A 23694-nucleotide genomic window follows, 5' to 3' on the forward strand; every position below is an offset into this window, starting at 1 on the left:
CTTAATTTCTTGTTTAATTCTTGAATGAAAATTTGAGAAATAAATAATAAAACCAGAATAATAAAGTTAAATAAAATTAATTTAATTTGTGTACGAGGAAGATTAAATTTAGGTGATTGACTTGTGATTGATTGCACTGCTTGTTCTTGATAATTTTTTCAATTGAATTTTCTTTATTTATCTAATTTTAATTTAGATATTTTTAATTTCATTATAAAACCCCCCATTTTTTTAGCTTTTCATAATCATAATTCAAATAGTTACTCTATTGACTCTCAGAGAGACGACCTAGGTTGCGCTTTACTGCAAAATCTAGTTTTTATTAATTTTGGTGCTATTCGACAGTAGTGTCAGTTAATATCTCCGTTAAAGCAACAACGCAAAATATCTAGTCCATGGTAAGTATTTTAAAAGCTTATAAACAAAATATTGACGTCACCATGTGACATCCAACTATCTAAAAATTAAAATTACTCCGGATTTAAATTGTTTGACATTTTGTGCAACATCACTTGTCTATTATAGTATTATTTTTTTGGCCAAATATTATAGTATTATTTCATTATGAACTTTATGTAAAATACTGGCAAGAAAAAGAAAAATATTTATATAAATTTATCAAAAAATGAATTATTTTTCTATTTCTTAGTATATGCTTAAATTATATAGTTTATTATTGTAAAATTAACAAAAATATATTGAATTTAAACTATGATCAAGATATTGTAACAATTAGTTTTATTGAAATTATTGAAAGATATATTCAAACTTTTTTAATTTTAAACATTCTTTAAACTTCTAAAATTAATATTATTCAAATAAAAAATTTAAAATAATAAATTCGAATATTTCATAAAAATTAATATATAATTACCTATATAAATAAAAAAGAGCAGTTGGCAAAAAACTAATATAAAAAGAATAAAAGTTAAGGTGACTTTAGCTTTAGCCTCCGATAAAAAAAAAATGACAAAATCTTTATTTTTCCCTTGTCATGCATTAGCTAGGGTTTAAGGTCCCAGGGGTTTTTGGATCAAAGTTATTTAGTGCGAGTGGGCAATGAGCCTACTTCACTGCTCCCTTACTTCAGCCAGGAAGGGACCATAAGCTCTTCAGCCTTATCATCATTAAATGGAAGATCCTAATATTCCAAAGCCGCAGCAATCACCTTTCCTTTGTCTCTGAGTTTTGTAGGTAGAAATGGAAGACTTTGACGATGATTTTGGAGAACTTTACGCTGATGCTGAAGTTCACAGAACTTCAGCTGCTGATGGCGTGCCTGATTTTGCTCGATTGTACATAGAGGCCGAAGAAGATGATGGCAGTGATGGTAGGAAGAGTCAAGATGCTAAGCTTAAGGAGGATTCTGTCTCCGACGCAATGAAAGTCGATGCTGAATGCGGCGAATCGACACGTTCTGACGGCGAGGTTTCTGAGTCCAGTGCTGGGAAGGAGGCGAATGATGATTATATTGGAAGTGACAGTGAGGATGATTTGAACATAGTGTTGAATGATGAGGATTGCCCGGGTTTTCCAGTTGGGGTTGTTAAGAATGAGGGAGTTGTTAGAGGAGTTGGTTATGATGAGGAAGATAGTGATGAAGCTATAGGCCTCACTGACGGGAGCAATTTGGGCAAGAACGGGAAGTGCGGAGATCAACTTGCTGATGGGACGGAACTGGTGAGTTCCAACGGACTTGGAGTTCAAAATAGAAGTGGACTGAAAGGTGGATGCAAATCACAGTATTTTCACCATAAGGTAGTAGTTCTTTATGGACTGTTTGTAATTATGAAATAGCTAAAGGGTAATTTAGTGTGTTGCTGGATAGGACAATGTATAAAACCTTGGTTTCGTGAATTTTGCATGGAATATTTTTTATCCGTAAGCAGCGTCTATTATATTTGATTCAGACCTTATTCTGTTTTCACAGTTAAAGGTCTGCTATCTATTTTCCTGCTATCTTCCATCATATCGGTCCCTGTGGCATTATTTGTGCAACTGACACGGGAGATTACTGTTTAAGGCGTTCAAGTTTTGTTCCTTACCTCCATTCATTTCTGTAGTATGTAAGGAGAGGTTCAGCATTAGTGAACAATACGAAAAGCAACAAGTCCATGGGGCTGGTTTCCTACCTCCCTTCCTTTACTAAAGGTGGGCGAAATGGTAATGCATCTATCCAGAAACAAGTAGCAAGCTCCTCCTACATTGCTCACATGCAAACTGCAGCAAATCCGATGGTGTTTCAATGTGGATACGGATCATATCTTCCTTGGCACTGGTTAGTGCATACATATGGACACAGTTTGTGGTCTGTGCATGTCTCGGTTCATTTTGCTCCCTTTTCCTCCTACCTCCCCCATTCTTAAAAGCATTTTTTGAAAAACTAATTCCAAATTCTCAAGAAACTGGAAAAGGCAGCTTATACAATGGCAAATTCTATGTTTATATTTTCAAGTTTACAAGAACAATTTAAAAAAATCTTTTTATGCCATGTTCTATCTGGCCTCCAAATATCTTAACTTCCTCCATTCTATGCTTTCCCTAACAGGAGTATATTTGATGTAAACATTGATACATTAGAGGAGAAGCCATGGAGGAACCAAGGAGTTGACATAACAGATTACTTCAATTTTGGTTTTGATGAGAACACTTGGAAGTACTACTGTGCATCACTGGTGAGTTAATTGTATTTAAAGAATCTCAAATTTCAGCACTAATTTGACGCACGTCCCTTTTAGGAGACTGGGGTTTCTGCTACCTTCATTTATCATTTGTTTAATGTTTTCATAGATAAAATATTGACATTTTGTTTCATTTGAGGGTTCGTGCAAAGCTTATTTAAAAGAATCATACACTTAAATCGTTTGCAGGAGCAACTTTGGGAAGCCTCCCTGCAAGCTGGTATTTCTGTTAAGGAGTCTTCAAAAATTAATCTGGTGTGTGATAATTTGTGTAGGAAAATGGTTAATAGATTTACAGGTTGTGTTATTGTGCCAAAGGTCACTGACCTATTCTTTTTACCTGGAAAAATATTTCAGGATGACATGAGAGATCAAACTGAACAAGCTGTATCAGGGAGTTTACTTTCACCTTCAATAGGATGTGAACTGGTATGATGATATCCTTACTTCTTTCATCCAACTTTGATGTTTTATATGTTGATTTAAGCTAGCTTCTCGACTGTTGCATTCAAATACATGTTTGGGCTTTTTTACTGACTGACTTTTGGTAATTCAGCCAAAAGGTAGAGCAATTCAGATTGAGGAGAGCAAGTTTGAGCGCCAACCATCCATGGATGTAAGGCGTCCACGCATTAGGGATTCTGATGTGGTGATACAGGTGCTCACTCTTAAAATTTCTCAAAATTCTTGTGCTTTAGCAGCCATTTATCTTTGGATTAACTTGGGCTGGTTTTGAGCAGATCAAGGTGCTTGAATCCTCTGATAGTCATTCTAATTCTGGTAATAGCAATGTGCAAGAATTATCTGAAGAGGGCAAATTTTGTCCTGGCAATAACATAAATATTCCCAGTTCTGTCAGTGAACATGACAACAAGCTATCTGAAGAGCCATTGGAAGATGTTAAAAATTCAGAGGACTCTTCCCCCAAGGAAAGGTCCGCAGTTTGTCAGATACTGAATTTTTGCAATTCCTTTTTATTTCATAAATGTTCTTGCATATCTGGGTGCAAATTACATCTGTTCTAATTTCCCCCTACACATTTTCAATGTTCAAAGTACAGGTAAGTATGTGAATTTTGAGAATCAGGTGGCATTTCTTGAATCAGAATTTGAAAATACAAGGCTGTAATTATGAAAGTGTTTGTGGGTTGTGAAACATAGAACCCGTACCCTTTTTTTTCTCTTTCTTTTAATATTTATAAGTTTCATAGTCTTTTCCCCTTCCTTGCTTGTTCTTTTGTTGTTTTTGGCTTATGCTCTTTAAAAATGGCCTCTGCAGGACGTAATTTTGAAAATTATATAGAACTGGCTAGTTTTCTAATAAACCAATGAACTGGCTAAGTTCACTGATTTTGTTGATGGCCCCATGTCATCATCAACAAATATTGTAGATGAGTGCCAATGCATGGTTCAACCAAGATCCTTTGAAGTGCAAATATCAGCCTTGCCACAAATCTGACATGAGTGTGGAGCATTTATTTACTTATTTATAATATAGATGGCAGCTCGCCTATGAGTATTCCAATAGAAGAGTGACAAAAGAAGTTCTCCAAACAAAATTCTATATTTATGTCATTATTCTAGTACAGATCGGTTAAGTTTTCAAGGCATTGGCTAGCAATGTTTCCCTTTAGAGCTCCTATAGTTTTTCTATTTATCGCTAAAATTGTTCCCAATTAATTGAAATAAATGATATGCCATGATGGTACATTATTGCATTAGTTTTCATCCTAAACTAGTTGGTAATTCACATTATGTAGATAATCTTTCTTCTAAATAATTGTTAACGTTTTTTATTCACTGACTGATCTTTGGTTAACTTTGGGTGCAATCAATTATAGTTTTTCTCCTTCGTTGGGAATATACATTTAATGTTTAAGTTCATAGCTAAATGTTCTCTTTTGGAGCTAAGCATTTGTTAAATAATTTTGCTAATAGGACTCTGAATTTTACAGAAAAGATCCAGTTCTTGTTGATAAAAATGGATGTCAGGATCAGATGGAAACACGTTCAGAAGATACTGCAGAAGAAGCATCAGAGGATGAGTCAAAAGTAGAGGAAGCAATTGACGTAGGCACTTGCACCACTGATCAATGCTTGATTGAATCACAGTTATCATTTGGAGACCACGACCTTAGCTTGACTTCCTATTCTGACAGTGAATCTGAAAACAGTGTACATGCTGACTATGAGATAAAGCACAGCCAAAGAAGGCAATTAGAAAAGTCTACTACAAGCTTGAAAGAGTCTGCACCAGCAGATTGTAAGATCCCAAAGAACAACAGTTTCAACAGAAAACATGGAAATATGGATTATTATTCTAGAAAAAGAGGTCCAATTCAACAAGAATGGAAGCCTCTAAACCATAGCCATGACCCTGGTTCTAAACTGCATAAATTCAGTGAAAAAGATAATGATATCTTCTCCAAGTCCATGCCTGGTGCTAGAGAGCTGCCTCTCCTTGGTCATGATTTTTTTAAATATGGCCGGAAGGACATACAACTGAAAGATTATGGTGGTTGTAAAAGAAGAGATGCTTCATGTTATGGGGAAACAGAACAATCCTACCATTATGATGATGAAAAGGTAGTTGATGATATGGTTCACACTGTTTCCACTAGACACTCGTATGGCAAAGATCGTGACAGCTTTAGAGAGCATACAAAGCGAGATGTCAGAAGGGAGTGGGATGGGAAGGATTATGTTTTTGAACATAAAACTCTGAAGGAGGATAATGATGACAGTCTACAAGATTGGTATCATGCTGATGGAGGATACTCTGCTGATGAATTGAGTCCTCTGTCCTATAGGGAGTCCAGGCAACTTATGTCAAGACATTGCTCTTTTCCTGCCAAGGAGAGGAGTATTCAGCGGAGAAGAAAGCATGAGAAGCCCTATTTTAGGGACAGAAACAGTGATAAAGATAATTGGTTTAACGAGTGCAGGCTTGACTTCATAGACGAAAGCTATACTGCTTCTATTGAGAGAGAAGTGGAATCACTAGATAGTAAATATGAACATCAGTGTCTGGAACCGAGAAGAATTGTCAGACAGGGGAGACATCATGTCAGGCCTTCATTAGAATTAAACAGCTTATGGTCTGGGAGAATTGAGGATGAAGGTCAGGAATACACTGGTCATCAGACTTCAAAGTTGCCCTATTGTAGACAATTTTATCCAGATTCACATAAAAATTTTGTGTATGATACAGAAGTAAGTGAATGTCTGAGAGGTCATAGGAAACATAAACATGCTAGAGAAAGCAGATGTGGTGACTGGTATTGTAATAATATTGATGGTTCAAAAGATGAAGATTTTATAATCCATCCTGCAAAAGAGTGTGACTTGGGGAGTAGAAGATACAGTTCTCCATCTGAAGTCCTAGATTGGATTGAGGATGATGTTATGTTAGGGCATCATGATACATTTCATGCTGATGAGGAAACATTCTCCTATGAGGAGACATCATGGCATAACGTGACTCATGCAAGATATGAATCTCTGCATGATGAGGTGGAAATTGATCATATACGATTGCAGCGGCATCACTTCCATATGCCAAGGAGAGGTAGTGACAATTGTATAGAAAGATGCTATAAGATTGCCAGTAGAGATAACCGTGGGCAGGCAAAGTGCTGGAATTCAATTGACTTGGTTAAAGGGGATGGAAAGGTAACCCTGGGGAGCTTATGGTTAAGAACCTGTACTGCTATACTTGTACATATGAAATATTCCGCATCTGTTGGGTTATTTAATTTAATTCTTTTTTTTAACTTTATCTCAATTCACTGTACTACCACCCTCCCGATTATGTGCTGTGTTCTACAGTTTTCTTCTCCACTTTTATATATGCTGGCTTCTGCACTTGTACAGTATGTAGTAATGTGCTTGAGTTTCAGTATTATCATCAGGCTAAGTTGGAGAGAATCTCTGGTCAAGCAGAAAGAAAATATACGAAGTTTGTCAAAGTCATTAAGACGTTAGTCTCCAATGTCTGATTTGCTTTCTATGATAGAGTGAATTTGAGGTGCTTTTGTTTAGTCACACGTTTCCCTGTTCCTCATACTGTTTAGTATTTTATTATTACTTTCATGATACAACATTCTGACTTTTTTTAATTTAAATTATAATACTTGTCTCCAGGCAGCGTTAATTAGCTTGGCTATTTTGCACTTGAATTTGAAAATATTCTTTATTGGTCATAGATTAAGTTATCATGTTTAGTGGTCTCTCCCTATTTTCTCCTACTTACTGAATTGAGCCCCGCTTCTTTTTTCTTGCTAGTGCTTTATTGACCCTCTGAATCTGAGAATAAACGTTTGCTGTTCTGGGCATGTGGCATGTCATGTTAATTATAGTGATGATTCAGCTCATTGTCATTAACACAGCAAACTAGCATTTGATAATGCGTTCTGTATTATTTGCATCTTGTTCAAGTACATTACATTTGCTTGCACATTTCATTCATTTTCTAATTATATTATGATTTATCTAAAATAGTTAGACCAGATTTTTCAATTTAGTGAGCTAGGGCATCCCCATCCAAGCAAGTGAGCAAATATATCATAGGAATTAGAGAAGAATCCTTTACTATGCAGTATTTGCCAAAAAAAGGGATATGAGCAATAAGTAGCAATAACATTTCTCATTTTGCAACGATACATTGCATTTGAAAGGGAAGCTGAAGAGTTGAAGTTGGTAGTTGCACTTCGACATTTATATCTACTGGTCTTACATTGTTTGCAAGTAGATATTCAATATGCCCCTGGGGAAGCTTTCGTCATTACTTGAGCTTCTCCTGAATAAAACCATCTTTCATTCTTACCGCATAATATTTTTTCTTCTGTTGAGCTTGGTTGACACACTTAGATATTCAAAGTTTATGCCCATCTTACCTTTATCTTTGGAGACGGGAGAAAATTGGGTGGTACTATCTTTGCTTCTTTCCAAATTGTCTAGGGCACCTAATTGAACCAGTTTACTGTTTTGAACCTTGTCTTGCAAAATGAAACTTGGAAAAACTTGGAATTACATATTTGAACCAGTTTTGGAGCTTTAACATTTCTAAGGGGGATTTGGGGATAAAAGATGTCATCTGCGAAGACATCTATCTTTCTTTGATTATAGCTCCTGTCTTGCTTGATGTATGAACTGTATATACATTAACCTGTTGCTAGTCACTTTTTTCCAGCTTTTGCAGTCTGGCCATTTATGTGGTTTTAGTTTTAGCTACTCTTCAAACTTGGCAGTGGGCCTGCAGGTTGATTCTTCCTGTTGATTTGGTTTGGAAAGACATTGATATCTCTGATCCCCAATTCAATGAGTCTTGCTTTACATGATCAGATGATCTATATAAGATTTGACAGCTTTTCTGTTCTATATATATTGGCTTGTCTAATTTTTCCATAATAGGATTGTTCTTTTGGTTGACTGAACAAAGAAGGCAATTGTTTTGTGGTGTATTTATTCATCTCCTATTTATCATTGAGTGTGGAGAGAGAGAGCTTTATGGTTATTATATCTTGTTTTATATTGAGCTTATGCTCATAGGTCGGATAATGTGGCTAATCTTTCAATTTTAGTGTGTGGTTTTGCCATAGTTTTCTGAAGTTCTTATCTATCCTGTTATTAACTCTGATGACTAGTTTCTTCTTATGAGCATTATTTTGAGATTTTATGTTTACTCTTGAGAATCCAACTCTGCAATTTACATCCATCATATGTTCTAGCTGTTGCCTCGCATGTTATCCATTATATAATGCATGTGTGCGGCATCAATGGCCTTGGTTTGTTAGATGTGTCAAAATTATTCTGGTGTGTGCTTGATATCCCAAGTATGACAAGTTATAAATTTGTGGTGTGCTCATGACTGATTCTGCAGTTTCATGGAAGAAGTTCCAGAACTAGAAGTTTGTTGTGCGGTGGTAGGATCAAAAACTTGGATCAGGACTTTGCCAAGAAGCGGACAGCTTCTATGGGCATATATAAATCCCATGATGAGAAAGCTGCAAAATTTGAGAGTAACTGTAACCGTAGGAAATGGCTTCACAGTATTCCAGATAAGGAGCATAAAGGTTTGGAATCTGAGGAAGGTCAGATGGTGACAGAAGAGCCATGCATGCTGGGTTCAATGCACAGAAGGGATCTTTCTGAGGGTGAAGCACAGACTGGCAGCAAGAAGAGGATGCTTCACAATGAAAATAACCGGGATAACAATACAAGTGGTCAGGATAACCAAAGGATTCTTGAGACGTTAGCTAAGATGGAGAAACGTAGGGAGCGCTTTAAGGAGCCTATTGCAATGAAAAAAGAAACAGCGAAGAGTTTGAATTTGAAGCTGGATGATAGCTCGATTGTTGTTACAGATGAAACAAAGCAACATAGGCCACCTCGAAAACGGCGCTGGGGTGGTAATTAAATTCCTGCTGCACTTTGAGGGCTCCCTTGTCCTTCAATTTTGACAAATGGTACACAGAGTATAATGAGGTGGTCCACAATTTTTTCGGTCCAAGTTTTGTTTTCTTGACAAAGTGAGATTATGATGAGACGACATTTTTACCATACTTCAGCAAGCAATAAAGTGCATGCGGCCTTGTTATCATGGCGAATTTATTGAAAGCTCTGTATTGTGATGGCTGTAAATAAATCTGACATTTTTTAATATAACATGCCCATTTCTGAATGCCAGTCATTGTTTCTTTGCTGAAATGCTCTTATTTCTTCGTATTATCTTTTGTGACCCCCCCCCCCTTTTTTCCCTAGCGAAGTTCTGATTCTGATTTTGATTGTTGTGCCTCTGTCTTGTTGCTAAAGGCACACGTTCCACTCTTGGCGTTGTGTGGGGTGCTGGCAGCAATACGAACAGATTTTAGATTGGTGATTCAAATTTCTTACATTCGTTATCTGAATATGATATTGAAAAAGAGATATAGAAACAAAAACAAAATGAAAGATGTGGTGTAGGCTTAATGAAGTCATCATTTTGTATGATTTTTTTTTTTTTACATTATATAAATGTAAAAGATCCATTTGACAAAGTCGATGCGTTTGCCCTGTGGTGAGAGCAGTACTGAAGATGGGCACTTGGCCAGTTCATGCTATAAAAAAATAAATGTCTTGAATTTCTCTTTCTTTCTTTTCCCCGGACGAAGTGTTAATATCTTGAATTATATGGCCCGGAATGGATGAGGCTAAAAATTATATGGGTCTCATCTTTCCTGAAGTTTTCCAAATATATTGGGGGGGACTGTGGCACTGTTGATTTCCCAGATGTTATAGACTGACAAAAATGTACATGCTAAGAAAAGTAAAGAATTAAGTGCCCCCATGCAGGATCGAACTACAGACCTTCAGTTTACAAGACTGACGCTCTACCACTGAGCTATAGGGGCAGTTGTATCTTCAGCACCCTATGATATTAATAATTACAGAAATAATTTACAATCTGGCCTTACTTTTTCTCCCATCATTCATTCAACAGTTCAATTGTTGAAATTCAAAACAAAAGAGTCAAAGAAGAAACTAGAATGTTGAGTGACTATATTGTTTTTTCGTTGAAAGATTAACGGATTTTTTTGTCTCCCTGTCAGAATATTTAAAATTATATTTTGAGAAAAAGACAATTAATGATAAATTTATTCTCTCTCCTAATAACTTCACTAATAATTTAATAAATATTTGGCCTGAGTATTTTGTAGAGGATGAAGGATGATTTTCAGTATTCATATCACATGAATAATTTTATATTTTATATTACACATATTAGAACTAGATATTAATCATATATTACTAGAAAAATTGCAATTGATGATAGATAAATATATCATTAATTTTAGATTTAGTGATGAATTGGCTATTACTAATTTTCTTCACTAAATATAGCATGACTAATCCATGTGAGATGACAGTATGTGTACGTCACTAATTTAGTAACAAAAAATAACTTACTAATTAGTAAACTGTTGTCATTACTTTATTTTATAATTATAAGCTTTTTTGCTAGTTTAATCATTGCCACATCACCCCCATATCACTCATCACTCGCCACATAATCGTCACTTGAATTCCCTCCATGCCACGTCAATGGCCTGTTTTAATTCTCTTTAAATATGACTTTGTCATAACTCAAACATAAGACCTTTCTATTTTCACGCATGCCTTTAATTAGTTAAGTTGTAATGACATTTTATTCTTAATATACAAAATTTAATGTGTGTGTGTGTGTTTGTGTGTATATTAAATATTCAACATAATGTAATTTATTTCTTTCATATAATTTTATATAAACATGTTGATAATATATATTGCCATATGTACACATTAACATACTTAAATGCATAAATCAATATATATTATTAATAAATAAATATATTATTTAAAATCAATTAATATATATTACTAAAATAAATAGTTGTGCATATCATTTTATATTATCTATGTTACAATTAAAATATTTCATATGACAAAATTTTATTTTTATATGTAAAATTACATAATAAATTTTTTTTTCTATTTTTTCTATATTATTTGTATTATTTATTTTACTTATAATATAAAAAATTATTTTAGTAATTATTTATTTTATTAATTTTAAATAATTTGTATGTGAATCTCTATGTATATTATATTTTTTAAAATTTATAAAATAATTAAGTACATTTTATTAATATTTTAATTAAATTATATGTCACTAATGCAAATATTTAGTGACGTAAAATAGTGATGGATTTAAAGCGATCACTACATTTATAAAATTTGATAAAAATGTGATGATATTTTATATTTGTCACTAATTTATGTAATTAGTGATAAATTTTAATCCGTCATAAAATTCCTGTCATTAATACCTAATCTGTTATTAAATATCTGTCACTAATTTTGATTTTTCTAGTAGTAGTGATACTTGGCTGCTGATTTGAGGGTTTTGTTTGTGAAAAAGCTTGCTTTGTGCCTCCTAATAGAACTTTGTCAGATACATACATGTAACATGACCATGGATCAGTTTTATACTATACACATTATTACATACATATAAGAGCCAAATTATATTTAACTTGGACACCATTTCGGTCAACTTAGTAGTAGATGTACGTGGCTGATTAATATACCTAAAAATCTCTAGGATCAACAAACACGTTCCTTACTTGTCCCTTCAACAACACTTCATCGTCATCGTCATCATCCTTTTCATCACTCAGTCCTGAAAGCCTCTTAATATACCACAGATCATCGATACAAGACATGGAAGCTGTTCGAGGCACAAGCTTCGCAAGAGGATCTCCAAACCCTAACTCAGTTATAACCACCTTACAATCCTTCATGCTTTCTCCCAACCTCGACGTGAACCTCCACGCACATTCCATGAGCTCTCCGAGGTTGTCTCCCACTCCATGGAGCCCATACATGAAGAGAAACCCAAAGGGTCTCAAGAGCGAGTCACTCACAGGGATTCTCAGACAAGGGAAGATCTTATCTCTTGCGTGGTTCAGAGTCGAGTGAATTAGAACCCTGAATGGCTTAGACTTTGACCTAACGTGAAGCTTATCAGCTTCACAGGTGTTCCATAAGCTAAACACAATCCATGAGGTTGGAAAATTACTGGTTTCATTATCAAGTTCCCAATTACCATCGTCTTTGTAGTAAGTGACCCAAGTTCCGAGACTGAGCTTCTCCTTCAAGATAAGGTCCATGTCTGTGAGATATAGGTCTTTGTGTTTCAAGGTTCTGGTGTACAAGGAGATGGCTTGGGCTATGTTGAGCTTCTGTATTTTGACCTGTCTGGTGGCGGTGGCTGCGGAGACGTGGTTGTGAGGGAAACTTGTGGGTTGGACGAAAATGAGGAGGGAAGTGAGATTGAGGTAGTGGCATTTGAGAGAGAAAAGGTTAGTGGAGGCAGTGTTGTTCTTCTCTGTGGCTACGAATGAGTACTTCGCTCCATTTCTCACCATCCATTCTTCTACTGAGCTCACTAGCTTTTGTCCTACGCCTTTTCTTCTGCACAACAAAGAAGATTGATTATCATATCAGTTACTTCAGAAAAGAGGATGGCTCAAACATGATCTCAGTCTTGATTAAAATCTTGTGTTTCTTTTGTGAGGAAGATTATATTCCATGTTTTGCAAGTCCTATACCCTTCGACACACGCCCCCCTCTGAAGATGCCTTCTATTTTACTACTCATTTATCTTTTGGTATGAAAATTTTGATCCTAACATAATTTATAATGTGTGGAAGATTTGAAAGTCTTGATTCCGTGACAAATTGAAATTTTCCGTCATCAAACATAGTCTAAAACACGACAAAAATTGAAATAAGTTAAAAACAGTACGTATATAACAAGTAAAATTGATCAGGAGACTGAATAAAAATTAATCTAAGCAGGCCTTAAAAAAAAGCTATTTGTTGGTTTTCCATATAACATTTTTTTTAGAAAATATATAAGATACATAGTTTGATTACAATTGATTTGATCGCAATTAAATTAATAAACCTTTATATTTTTCTATCAGTTCAATTCCACCATGATGACATTTTATTTTAAACACGTTGTTGAAATCCCACGTAACGTGTTCCAAAAAATTAAAAAAGAAATCCCACGTAACGTACTAATCAAAAACCTTTTCCATATTTTTATCCCAAATTTTCCTTAACTTGTCATTTCTTTACCAAATTGTACACGCGCGCGCGCGCGGGGGCGGTATTCATCAAATGCAAATGGGCCAAATTGCAAGAAGATGAACTGAATTCGCCCCGCCCCCAAATTAAAAAGTGAGTGTTGATTAATTAATCTTAATTATTGTGTTTCACTAACTTATATAACTAAATAAAAATTTCATTTTATTTTCATTGGATCAGAGAACAGAAACTAAACCTTATCACGCAGTTTAAATCATTTCAACAACATTATCCCTACCCAAAAAAAAAAAGCAGAAATAAATCAATAGTCATCTAACTAAATGACGTACATAATACATATATATGATCAGAGAGGCCGAATTAAAAATGAGTACTCTAGTATATATATACCGATAAGTAGGAGAAACCCTAAGGCCAAGAACACAACCCATCTTGAAGAGCGATCCAGAATGAGAGCCTATCGTCTTAATGCATCCTCGAACCACTCCAACAATCTCACCACTTTCTACCATCTCAGCCACCTGCATATGTATAATTAGATTATGAAAACTAAACACTCTATTACATATACACAAGGCAAGTAGATAGAGAGAGAGAAATGATTAATTGGGGAAAAGAGGAGAGAGAGAGGCACCAAGATGAGACGAAGAGGATAGAAGGAGATCCTAGAAAAAGGGTGATTAGCAAACATGTTGGTGAAAATGGAGACCCCCTGTTTAGTCCCAATCTCACAGTTCCTCTCAAGCTTCCCCACCACTTTCACATCTCTTTCTTCCTCGAATTCCCTTATCACTATCTCTCTCCCCACCATTTCTAGCTTAGCTACCTGATAAAACCAATCCTTCAAGCTTCCTAGCTTATCACCTACCTCATCTTCCTGTTGCCTCGTCCTTCTTCCTGCCTGCTATATATACACGTGTTATTACTTTACTTGCTGATTGCTTGATGCACAGATGGCGTGCGTTTTTCCTTCTTTTGATGATTTACCTCATCAGGATATATTTACAGCGTGTATATTATATGTGTAGGAATTATATTGATGATGATGATGATGCGTGCGTTGAAACTTAGAGTGGGGGATCGTCCTCTTAAATTGGTGTTCACAGAATAAAAGGCTGACAGGGTCTGGAATAGTCGTTTTCAGGAGGACAATATCAACAAGCCTTGCTTCCAAAATCACTAGCATTTCCCTTACGGGCCCTTACCATATGATTCACACAATCTTTGTCATCTTTTTCACTTTTTTACTACTTTCATGTTCCGTCACTTCAAATATATTTGTTGGTACCTTCCCTTTATGTATTCATCCCCCAAAAATATATAACACATCCCATTAATCCTCCACTACTATACATAATCGAATTTTTTATTAAAAATAGTTGAGGGCAGTAGTGCTGTTTATTATACATTATTTTATAATCCATATTTTTGTGCTCTTGGTGTATTATCCTATAGTGGCAAAGATGCCTCCCAAAATGGGAAGAATGAGGGCATTTGGAAAGTCGATTAATAATCTTGCTTCATCGGATCGCTAATATAGTTGCTGAGTCTCAAACACCAATTATTGATAGAATGGATACGAATCCTTCTACATCTGTCCGAGAAAAGATTTGTAAGTGGCCTACCTACAAAAAGATCAAATTTTTTCATTGGGAAGCTACTAGACTAGTCTAAAATTCCGTTATGATCTATTCCTTTTGATCCAAAATATAAACAACTTATAATAATAACCCACACACCAATAAAAATGTATTTATTGTTTTTTTTTCTTAATTTTAATTTATGATAAGTAAGAAAAATGTCATAAATTCATAGACACAAAGATATGGGTTAATAAATAGAAGAGATAAAATAAAAAAATTACAAATTTTAAGTCGCTTATATTTTAGAGTTGAAAAAAAAATGCTTATATATATTTGGAACGGGCTCTATATATTTTCCATTTATTATGAAAGTTCCTAAGGAATTCACCATCAAAGGAATGGTTCCAATAAAAATCACTTGTAATTGAAATCGCTTACAAGCCAATATTTTTTCTACTTGTTGGGTTTGGCATGGGTCAAAGGACTTATCCTTTCGGATGTAACTCCTATGACTCATGCTTTTACATGATTCAGGATTATGTTGAAGGTGCTGATTTAAAAAAAAAAAAAAGACTATGTTGAAGTTAGAGAGGTTTGGATTCAATTGGTCAAACAATCTAAACTCAACATTTATCTCTCTTTGCCTATATTTTGTGCGCGCGCGCGAGCAAAATTAGATTATATGTATGGAACTTGAAAATAAAGCTAGAAAGCAAAATAATGGGAGAATTCTTTAGTAAGGGCTCTTTGCTCATGGCTGTTGATCCATCTGGAAAGAGAGATGCATCAAACTTTACTCAAATGATGCAACCATTGATAGAGACATTGATTTTTTCAAGCACCTAGAAATACATTAATTGGAGACATAAAGCTCCAGATTTTGAAGAATGTCTTAAACCTGATCAGTTACAGGGAATGGGAACCATCTCAATAAATTAAAGTTAGATTAGATTGGACACGGATGGCTCCATTGATCACAGGTTTCATTACAGAGCTTAATTAGTTATATGCCCTCCACATATGCAGAGATTACATAGGATCCTTAATTAAAGATCAAAGCTTAATTAGATGGAACAATATGTGGTTACAAAAAAGTTAGAATTTTTCAACGATATAGTATCGAAGCATATTAAGATCCCAGAGAATCACCCACTTATCAATTCGATTAGAGAAATTCAAGATTTTACAATACATGATTGGATTATTATCTTTGACTGCATGTATAAGAAATTAAATCTAACAGTTGTACTGATCGGTTCACTCACTAGAAACTAAATAATTCTGCCATATTTTTTATGCCCCTTATGCATGCAAAATGTAAGGACTTGCTGTATTTATGAGCTACATATATGCATGTCATTAGTCAGTATCTTGAACGATTTAATTGTGGCCTTTGTGTTAAAAAAATAAATAAGTCTCTAACATCAATTATTAATTATTTTGCTCTTTCTAAAAGCTAATTTGTTTTAGATATATGATCACACTTCAACACGGTTGTATTATTGGACGCTCAATTTGTTATATCAATTATAATTAGTTGCATGCTGGTAAAAATAATTATAATTAGTTGCATGAATATAATTATATATAGTTTATAATGTTTCAGTTATAAATTATTTAGTTACATGATCACATTTCGATAATATATATGGACAAGTTACGTACTTTATATTTACGCGATGGAATTTATTAAACGGATGGTATCAATTTATTTAATTTGTATTTTGGGATGAAATTCCGGTATGATATATAGTCGACTTGGGAACTTTCAATTTGATCTTCTGAAGCTTTTTGTCGAAATTTTTTTTTTTGGCCTATTAGTAACGTGGATTAGGCTATTTCTGAATCTTGGAGAACTCCTTTAAGGAGACAAACAAATGACAAATATAATCAACAAACAGATGAAGTTGCAGCGACCATTTTAATTAATTAGGAGAATAATGATACTCTCTTTGTTCATTTTTAATTTATTATAAAGCACTTTTATGTGAATTATACCCTCCAATGAGTTATGAGTTACTATTTCTAAAATTACTCGTATACATTATTTTCATATTTATCTTTATTTAATATGATATCTTAACTAAAAATCTTATTAATGACACCCCTAATTAGGAGTATTTTTTAAAAAAAATATCAATTACACCTTTTTTTTTGCACGAGATCATTAATTACACTTGAAAGACCTAAAATGCTTCATTTGAATATTTTACCTTAAAAAAATGCCTTATATATATATATATATATATTTGAATAGGGAGAATAATATAATTCAGGATTTGATTAAGCTGTCACTTTAACAAATAGCATCTATTTCAATAAAACAAGGAGAATGACAATTATATGTTACCACAAAATGCAATTTTCCCGCATGCAGCATCTTGCAAAAAGGGCTATACATTGTCTGTATCACTAATTATAGATGCAAACTTAGTAGTAACACTAGTAATAGGTATCTAGCCCTACCCTCAATGAGTATTGCCTCTTTTAAAAAAATTTAAAAAGACATATACTCTTTCAGTTAAAAAATGTAAAGTATTTTTAATCAAATCTCATCCTCAATAAAGTAGTTACCTACTTTCAAACTAATCATATCTTTTTATATTTACCCCTATTAAACACCCTATAATAAATATAAAGTTATTATTAATAAGGACACTTTTTTTAAAAAAAGGCAATGATTATATCTCAAAAGGTTAAAAATGCCTTATATTTTTGAACATCCAACTCCTCAAAAAATATTTTATATTTTTTTACAAAAAAAGTATATACTAACGACTTGAAATTATAAATAGGATCAAAACCATAAATTAATTTCTATTGAACTGGCTACAATATCACTTCTAACTTACTTGACGAGTATTGTTTCATGTTCTCTTTTGTCACAAGTGCTGGTCATCTATCTATATGGCTTTTGTTATCTAGAATATTCTCCAAATATTCTATTATTATTGTATATATATCTCAATCATTATTAGGAGTTATTTTTGATATTATTATGTAATTATTAATCATTATTAAGTTGTCTTTTTTTTTATGTATATATTGTACCTTTTAGCTCAATAATAGATAAGATATTTCTTCATATTTCTCTTGCTTCTTTCATGGTATCAGAGCCGTATTTTTTTCTGCTCCTTCTTCCAGTACTGCATCTTCATCATCTGCTCGTTTCATTCCCGACACTATCTTTGGCTGCTCTTTTTTTTTCTCTTGCCTTTGGAATTCAATTCTTCCTTCAGCTTTCACATCTCCGGTGGGACCTGCTATACCTTTTTTCTTTAGCTTTTCTAGCTTGCCTTAACGTTCTATTCCTTTCTTTTAGTTTTTTTCCCCTTCCCTTTAAAGTAACATCTATTTTGTCTTCTTCCTCATTGAATTTTTAAAACTTTTCTCTCTAATTAAGCCAATCCGTGTGGACTTTTTTATTTTGAAATTCTTGCTTCACTGTGAAATTTTCATTTAATCACCATCTCCTCTTGGTCTTTCTTATTTATTTATTTTTTACCCCTTATTCTTTAATGAAAAAAATCTGAGGTTGCTCAACCTATTTTTATTTCGTTGACTAGTCCTAACTATCGCTTATGGATAGAAAGTATACGTGGTTTTTTGAAAGGTAGGAAACTTTGGCGATATATTACCAGAGATGTCTCATTTCTTGTTAAATTCTTCTTTGAAGATGACAAAAAATTTACTGATCGGTTGGATGATTGGGATAGTAAAAATAATCAAATCATAACATAATTTCTAAATACTTCTACCGCTAGTATTCATTAGCAGTTCGGGTGCTTCAAAATTGCTAAGGAGGTATGGGATCATCTTGCTAGCCGATATACCTCTTTTAATTTGTCCAATCAATACCAACTACAGAAGGACTTAGCTATTCTCAAAATGGAGAAAAGTTAATCATTGCTTGAGTTTCTTTCTAAAATGGAGACTATTTAGAACCAACTAGCCTATTCTGAGCCTACTTTTAAAAATGATGAGGATGCTAAAGTTTTCTTCAAGCGGCGAGGTCAACTTCATCTTATACAATTCTTGATGGCTCTTACTGATGATTTTGATCCTATTCGTGCTTCTCTGCTCCACCAAAGCCCACTTTCGACTCTTGAGGATGCTCTTCCTCCTCTTTATTCTGAGGAAACTCATTTAGGTCTTCTCCAATGATCCTTTAATATAGCTTTTGCTGCTCCTGAAAGGAATTCTAAGCTTTATCGTCGCTGCCCTCAATCTACTCACACTTTTGATCAGTGTCCATATATTAAATGTAAAACTTGCCAAAAGAAGGGACATATTGCTGCGAATTGTCCTTCTTTGACTTGTCATTATTATAAGAAGCTTAGGTATCTCATTGATCAGTGCCCTACTTGACCTCCTATACCTGATCAAGGGAGGTCATTCAAGTCTGGTTCCTCATCATCTAAGCCTGCTCTATCTGTTACCAATGAGCTACCTATTATTGCTACTTCTACTTTGGGATTCTCTACTGTTGAACTTGAGTTTTTACTCTGCAAGCTTATCTCCAACTCTTTCAATCCACCTGCTACCTTAGCCACACCTTTAGGTATACCTTGGTATTTTGATTTTGCCTGTTGTAATCGTATGGCCAGTTAGGAACACTTCTTCTCCATGTCACCTAATACTATTGCTCACCCTATATATACTGCTAATAACTCCCAAATACCTATTAGTCATATTGGTATTGTTTCCTTGCCCTCTCTGTCCATTCATGATACTTATTTGGTCCCTAACATTAGTTTTAATATCCTATCTATTGAACAATTAGATGATATGGGCTATGATGTTTTATTTAACAAATGTGGTTGTGTTGTTTCTAATTCTCAGACAGGATAGGTTATCGGGACTAGGCGTAAGGTTGGTTGAATGTTTGAGCTCAATTTCTTACATCTTTATGAAGTCACTTCTTCTAGATTGTGTGCTCCCTCCATTTCTACTTCCTTTGAATTATGGCATCGTCATCTAGCTCATTCGTCTTTAACTACTTTGCATTCTTTACTTTCTACTGGTCTTTTAGGACATGTTGGTGTTGAGACTTTACATTGTATCTCTTATTAAACTACTAAATAGCCTGATTTATCATTTAATAAAAATAACTTTATTGCTAATGAGTCTTTTGATTTAGTTCATTCTGATGTTTTGGGCCCAGCATCCACTCCCTTTATCGGAGGCTCATGGTATTTTATGATTTTTGTTGATAATTTCTCCCGTTATACTTGGATTTACATGATGAAAAGTTGATCTGAGTTGCCTGATATTTATATCAAATTTGCTACTATGGTTCACACTCAATTCTCTAAAGTTATAAAAATTCTTCACTGTGACAATGCCTTAGAATACCATGATTCTAAATTGTTCAAATTTCTTGATGCTCAGGGTACAATCTCCTAATACTCATGTCCTTACACCTCTCAGCAAAATAGCTGAGCTGAAAGAAAACACTGTCATATTCTTGACTCAATTTGAGCCCCCCTCATTTCTTCTTCTTGTCTTAAACGCTACTGGGGGGAAGCTACTTTAATTGCTGTCTATTGCATAAATAGAGTTCTTACCCCAGTTCTTGGTAATATTTCTTCTTTCGAGCGCCTTCATGGTATTCCTCTTGATTATAGTCTTTTGAAAGTGTTTGCCTGTGTCTGTTTTGTTCTTCTCCCTCTACATGAAACTACCAAAAATTCAAGCTCGTGCTCGTGTTTGTTGTTTTCTTGGTTATGACCCTCAGCATAAGGGTTTTCATTATTGGGATCTTATATCTCTTCGCATTCGAATCTCTCATCATGTTATTTTTTAAGAACATATGATATTTTCATCCTTAATTGATTTCTCTTCCATTTCTCCTCCTTCACCTTCTATTTTCATAAATCCTTTGCTTGATCTTTTTTCAAGTGACTTTGATGCAGATTCACCCATAGAGCTCACTATTAATGCTACACCTACTCCTGATATGCCTATTGTCATGCCTCAAGATGTTTCCACAGAAGCCACGTCTCCTGAGCCCTATTGTCCGACGATACTTGGCCCCACTATATAAGAAACCCACCTTCTTACCTTAGTGATTACAATTATTTTTTCACTGTTCTGCAGTTATAGGAACCCAAATCCTTTAAGAAAGCCTCTTGTGATCCCTTATGGCAGCAAGCTATGAATGAAGAATTATAGACTTTAGAGAAAATGCACACTTGGGATCTTGTTGATCTTCCTTCTGGTAAAACTCTTGTTGGCTGTCGATAGGTGTAAAAAAACAAGACTCATTCTGATAGCTCTTTAAAGCAACATAAGGCCCGCTTGGTGGCCTAAGGGTTTACATAGGAATATGGTGTTGATTATGAGGAGACTTTTGCACCTGTTCCATGCATGACTTTTGTTCCAATCTTCTAGCCATTGCTGCTTTTAAGCACTGGTCCCTTTATCAAATGGATGTTAAAAATACTTTATTGAATGAAGATCTAGAGAAAAAAGTGTATATAAAGCCTCCACTTAGGTATCAGCATCCGAAAGATAAGGTTTGTCGTCTTCGTCGAGCTTTATATAGGCTCAAGCAGGCTCCTCGTGTATGGTTTGCTAAGTTTAGTAACACTATGAGTCAGCTAGGCTTCACTTATAGTCCTCACGACTTAGCTCTTTTTGTTCAATCTAATACTCATGGTATTGTTTTGTTGTCATTGTATGTTGATAACATGATTATCACAGGCAGTGATGATACAAGAGTCTAGGAGCTCAAGATATACTTAGAGCAGCAATTTAAAATGAAGAATCTTGGTAACCTAAACTATTTTCTTGGACTTGAGGTCCATCATAAGAGAGATGGTATCTCTCTCTCTCAGGTTAAGTATGCTATTGATTTGATATCTCAAGCTCATCTTTTTGATGAGGAGGTTGAAAATACTCCTATCAAGCCAAACGTTTACTATACTTCCACTGATGGCATCTTGTTGGATTATCCCACCCGTTACCGCCAGTTGGTTGAAGGCCTCATCTATCTTACTATGACCCACCCTGAGATTGCTTATGCGGTCCACATTGTTAGCCAGTTTATGTCAGAACCTTGAACTACTCATTATACAGCAGTTCTTCGAATCCTTCGATACTTCAGAGGCACTCTATATTATGGGCTTCACTTCTCTATGAGCTTACTCTGACGCTGATTGGGGTGGTTATCATGATGATCGATAATTTATGACTGGTTTCTGTATCTTCCTCGACCATTCCCTTATCTATTAGAAAAGTAAGAAGCAGACGTTAGCCTCTTGCTCTAGTGCTAAATCAAAATACCGTGCACTAGCAGACACAACCGTTGAAATACTTTAGCTTTGTTGGTTACTTGACGAGCTAGGAGCATCTCAAAGCTCCTCCACAAACATCTATTGTGACAATCAAGCTACAATCAAAATTGCTCACAATGATGTGTTTCATGAACGAACCAAACATATTAGGGTTGATTGCCACTTCACTCGATAGCTTATTGTTAGGGGCACCATCCAACTTGTTTCAATTCGAACCAAGCATTAACCGGCAGACTTGTTTACAAAGTCTTTTTCATCCAAGCCACCTTCATTTTTTAGTAGACAAACTCAAGTTGCACTCAATCAAACCATTTTGAGTTTGAGGGGAAATATTATCTAGAATATTCTTCAATTATTCTATCATTATTTTATATATATATATATATATATATCTCAGTCATTATTAGGATATATTATTTAATATTATTATGTAATTATTAATTATTATTAGATTGTCTTTTTCTTAATGTATATATTGTACCTTTCACCTCAACAATAAATAAGATATTTTTTTATATTTCCCTCACTTTTTTTAGCTTTGAAGTTTTAGCCTAACTAAAACTCATGGAGCTAAATGTTTATTTTCTGCCATGAAGTGAAATAGTAGGAACCAATTATCTCACCTACTACAAAAGCTGGACTACCCTTGTAAATTGTAATACCCAATTACCCACTCTTCCTAAGTTAATTCTTTTGAAAAAAGAAAAAGAAAAAATTGAAAGAGATGTGAAAATTCAAAGTTCTAACTCGAAACCTGAAATAGTCAAAGGTCTCGGCTCCCAACTGTGGACTTGAGGGGACAACCATGGGGAGAAATCACGTGAAGGCACTGTCATAATATATGTGGCTGGAAATGTGCAATTATACATATAAATTTTTTTTGAAGATAAATTATATTATTAACTTATGTGTTATAAATATTTTTTTTTTACAAAATTTGCCCTCGTCGAACAGTTAAAATTAGTATTATTTGTTTTTATGATCAACTTCGCCTTACTGTAGAGAAATGGTGGATGATGATAACAAGAGGCAGGCTTCTTTAGACATCTATTTTTTGTAATATATAATTCTTTGATTAATGTCATCGTGGATTACCAATCCACTTTACATCCAAAAAAGGTTTAGATTTTTAAAATTAAAGTTAAATAAATAAATAAAAATCTAAAATCCACGCGGCATTGAAGGGCTTGCCGTGTGAATATTATATTCTTTGCTTTTTTCTGATTAATTACGCGCTTGCAGTGCAGTGGGGACACCCGCTCCACCTTTTTTCTCTCTAGTCAATTCTGATTATTATTGCCTTGTGCCTGCAGAATTCACCGTCACCAGCGACAACTTTAGACGTCAGAAGGGGGGAAAAATTCCAAATTATGCAAAGTACCGTAAAACATGGACCTATGGAACTGTGAGAATATTCCCATGTTTTCTTTTCCCTGTATTCTTATTTCAATTTTTGTACCCAGAAAAATTATATTAGACTTCGAGTAATCAGGATTGAA

The 23694-nt window shown here is 34.4% G+C and overlaps 2 protein-coding genes and 1 non-coding gene across 6 annotated transcripts; 1 reads left to right on the forward strand and 2 right to left on the reverse strand.

The window, feature by feature from the left end:
* The first annotated feature begins 1024 nt into the window (after window positions 1-1024).
* On the forward strand, window positions 1025-9367 carry LOC129308747 (FIP1[III]-like protein). Of its 2 annotated transcripts, XM_054950088.1 has the most exons (9): window positions 1025-1758; window positions 2064-2278; window positions 2549-2675; window positions 2871-2936; window positions 3039-3110; window positions 3238-3339; window positions 3422-3615; window positions 4636-6352; window positions 8562-9367. In XM_054950088.1, exons 1-9 carry the CDS (start codon window positions 1201-1203, stop codon window positions 9096-9098), a joined length of 3588 nt encoding a protein of 1195 aa, XP_054806063.1. In that variant the 5' UTR covers window positions 1025-1200; the 3' UTR covers window positions 9099-9367. The 2 variants fall into 2 exon arrangements, with proteins under 2 accessions (XP_054806063.1, XP_054806064.1); XM_054950089.1 differs by lacking the exon at window positions 2871-2936 and having other exon boundaries at window positions 1026-1758.
* Window positions 9368-9999: 632 nt separating this feature from the next.
* Window positions 10000-10071, reverse strand: TRNAT-UGU (transfer RNA threonine (anticodon UGU)). The gene has a single exon. It is a non-coding gene; the product is annotated as a tRNA-Thr (tRNA).
* A 1570-nt stretch (window positions 10072-11641) lies between these two features.
* On the reverse strand, window positions 11642-14153 carry LOC129307807 (probable N-acetyltransferase HLS1). Of its 3 annotated transcripts, none has more exons than XM_054948715.1 (3): window positions 14141-14153; window positions 13705-13835; window positions 11642-12673 (listed from the first exon to the last, which is right to left on the reverse strand). In XM_054948715.1, exons 2-3 carry the CDS (start codon window positions 13824-13826, stop codon window positions 11788-11790), a joined length of 1008 nt encoding a protein of 335 aa, XP_054804690.1. In that variant the 5' UTR covers window positions 13827-13835; window positions 14141-14153; the 3' UTR covers window positions 11642-11787. The 3 variants fall into 3 exon arrangements, with proteins under 3 accessions (XP_054804690.1, XP_054804689.1, XP_054804688.1); XM_054948714.1 differs by lacking the exon at window positions 14141-14153 and adding an exon at window positions 13949-14124 and having other exon boundaries at window positions 11642-12670; XM_054948713.1 differs by lacking the exon at window positions 14141-14153 and adding an exon at window positions 13949-14124.
* Window positions 14154-23694: the final 9541 nt, after the last annotated feature.

The sequence above is a fragment of the Prosopis cineraria genome, unplaced genomic scaffold, assembly GCF_029017545.1.
Source record: "Prosopis cineraria cultivar Desert tree isolate PC_DT_omini unplaced genomic scaffold, ASM2901754v1 PC4, whole genome shotgun sequence".
Lineage (NCBI taxonomy): Eukaryota > Viridiplantae > Streptophyta > Magnoliopsida > Fabales > Fabaceae > Prosopis > Prosopis cineraria.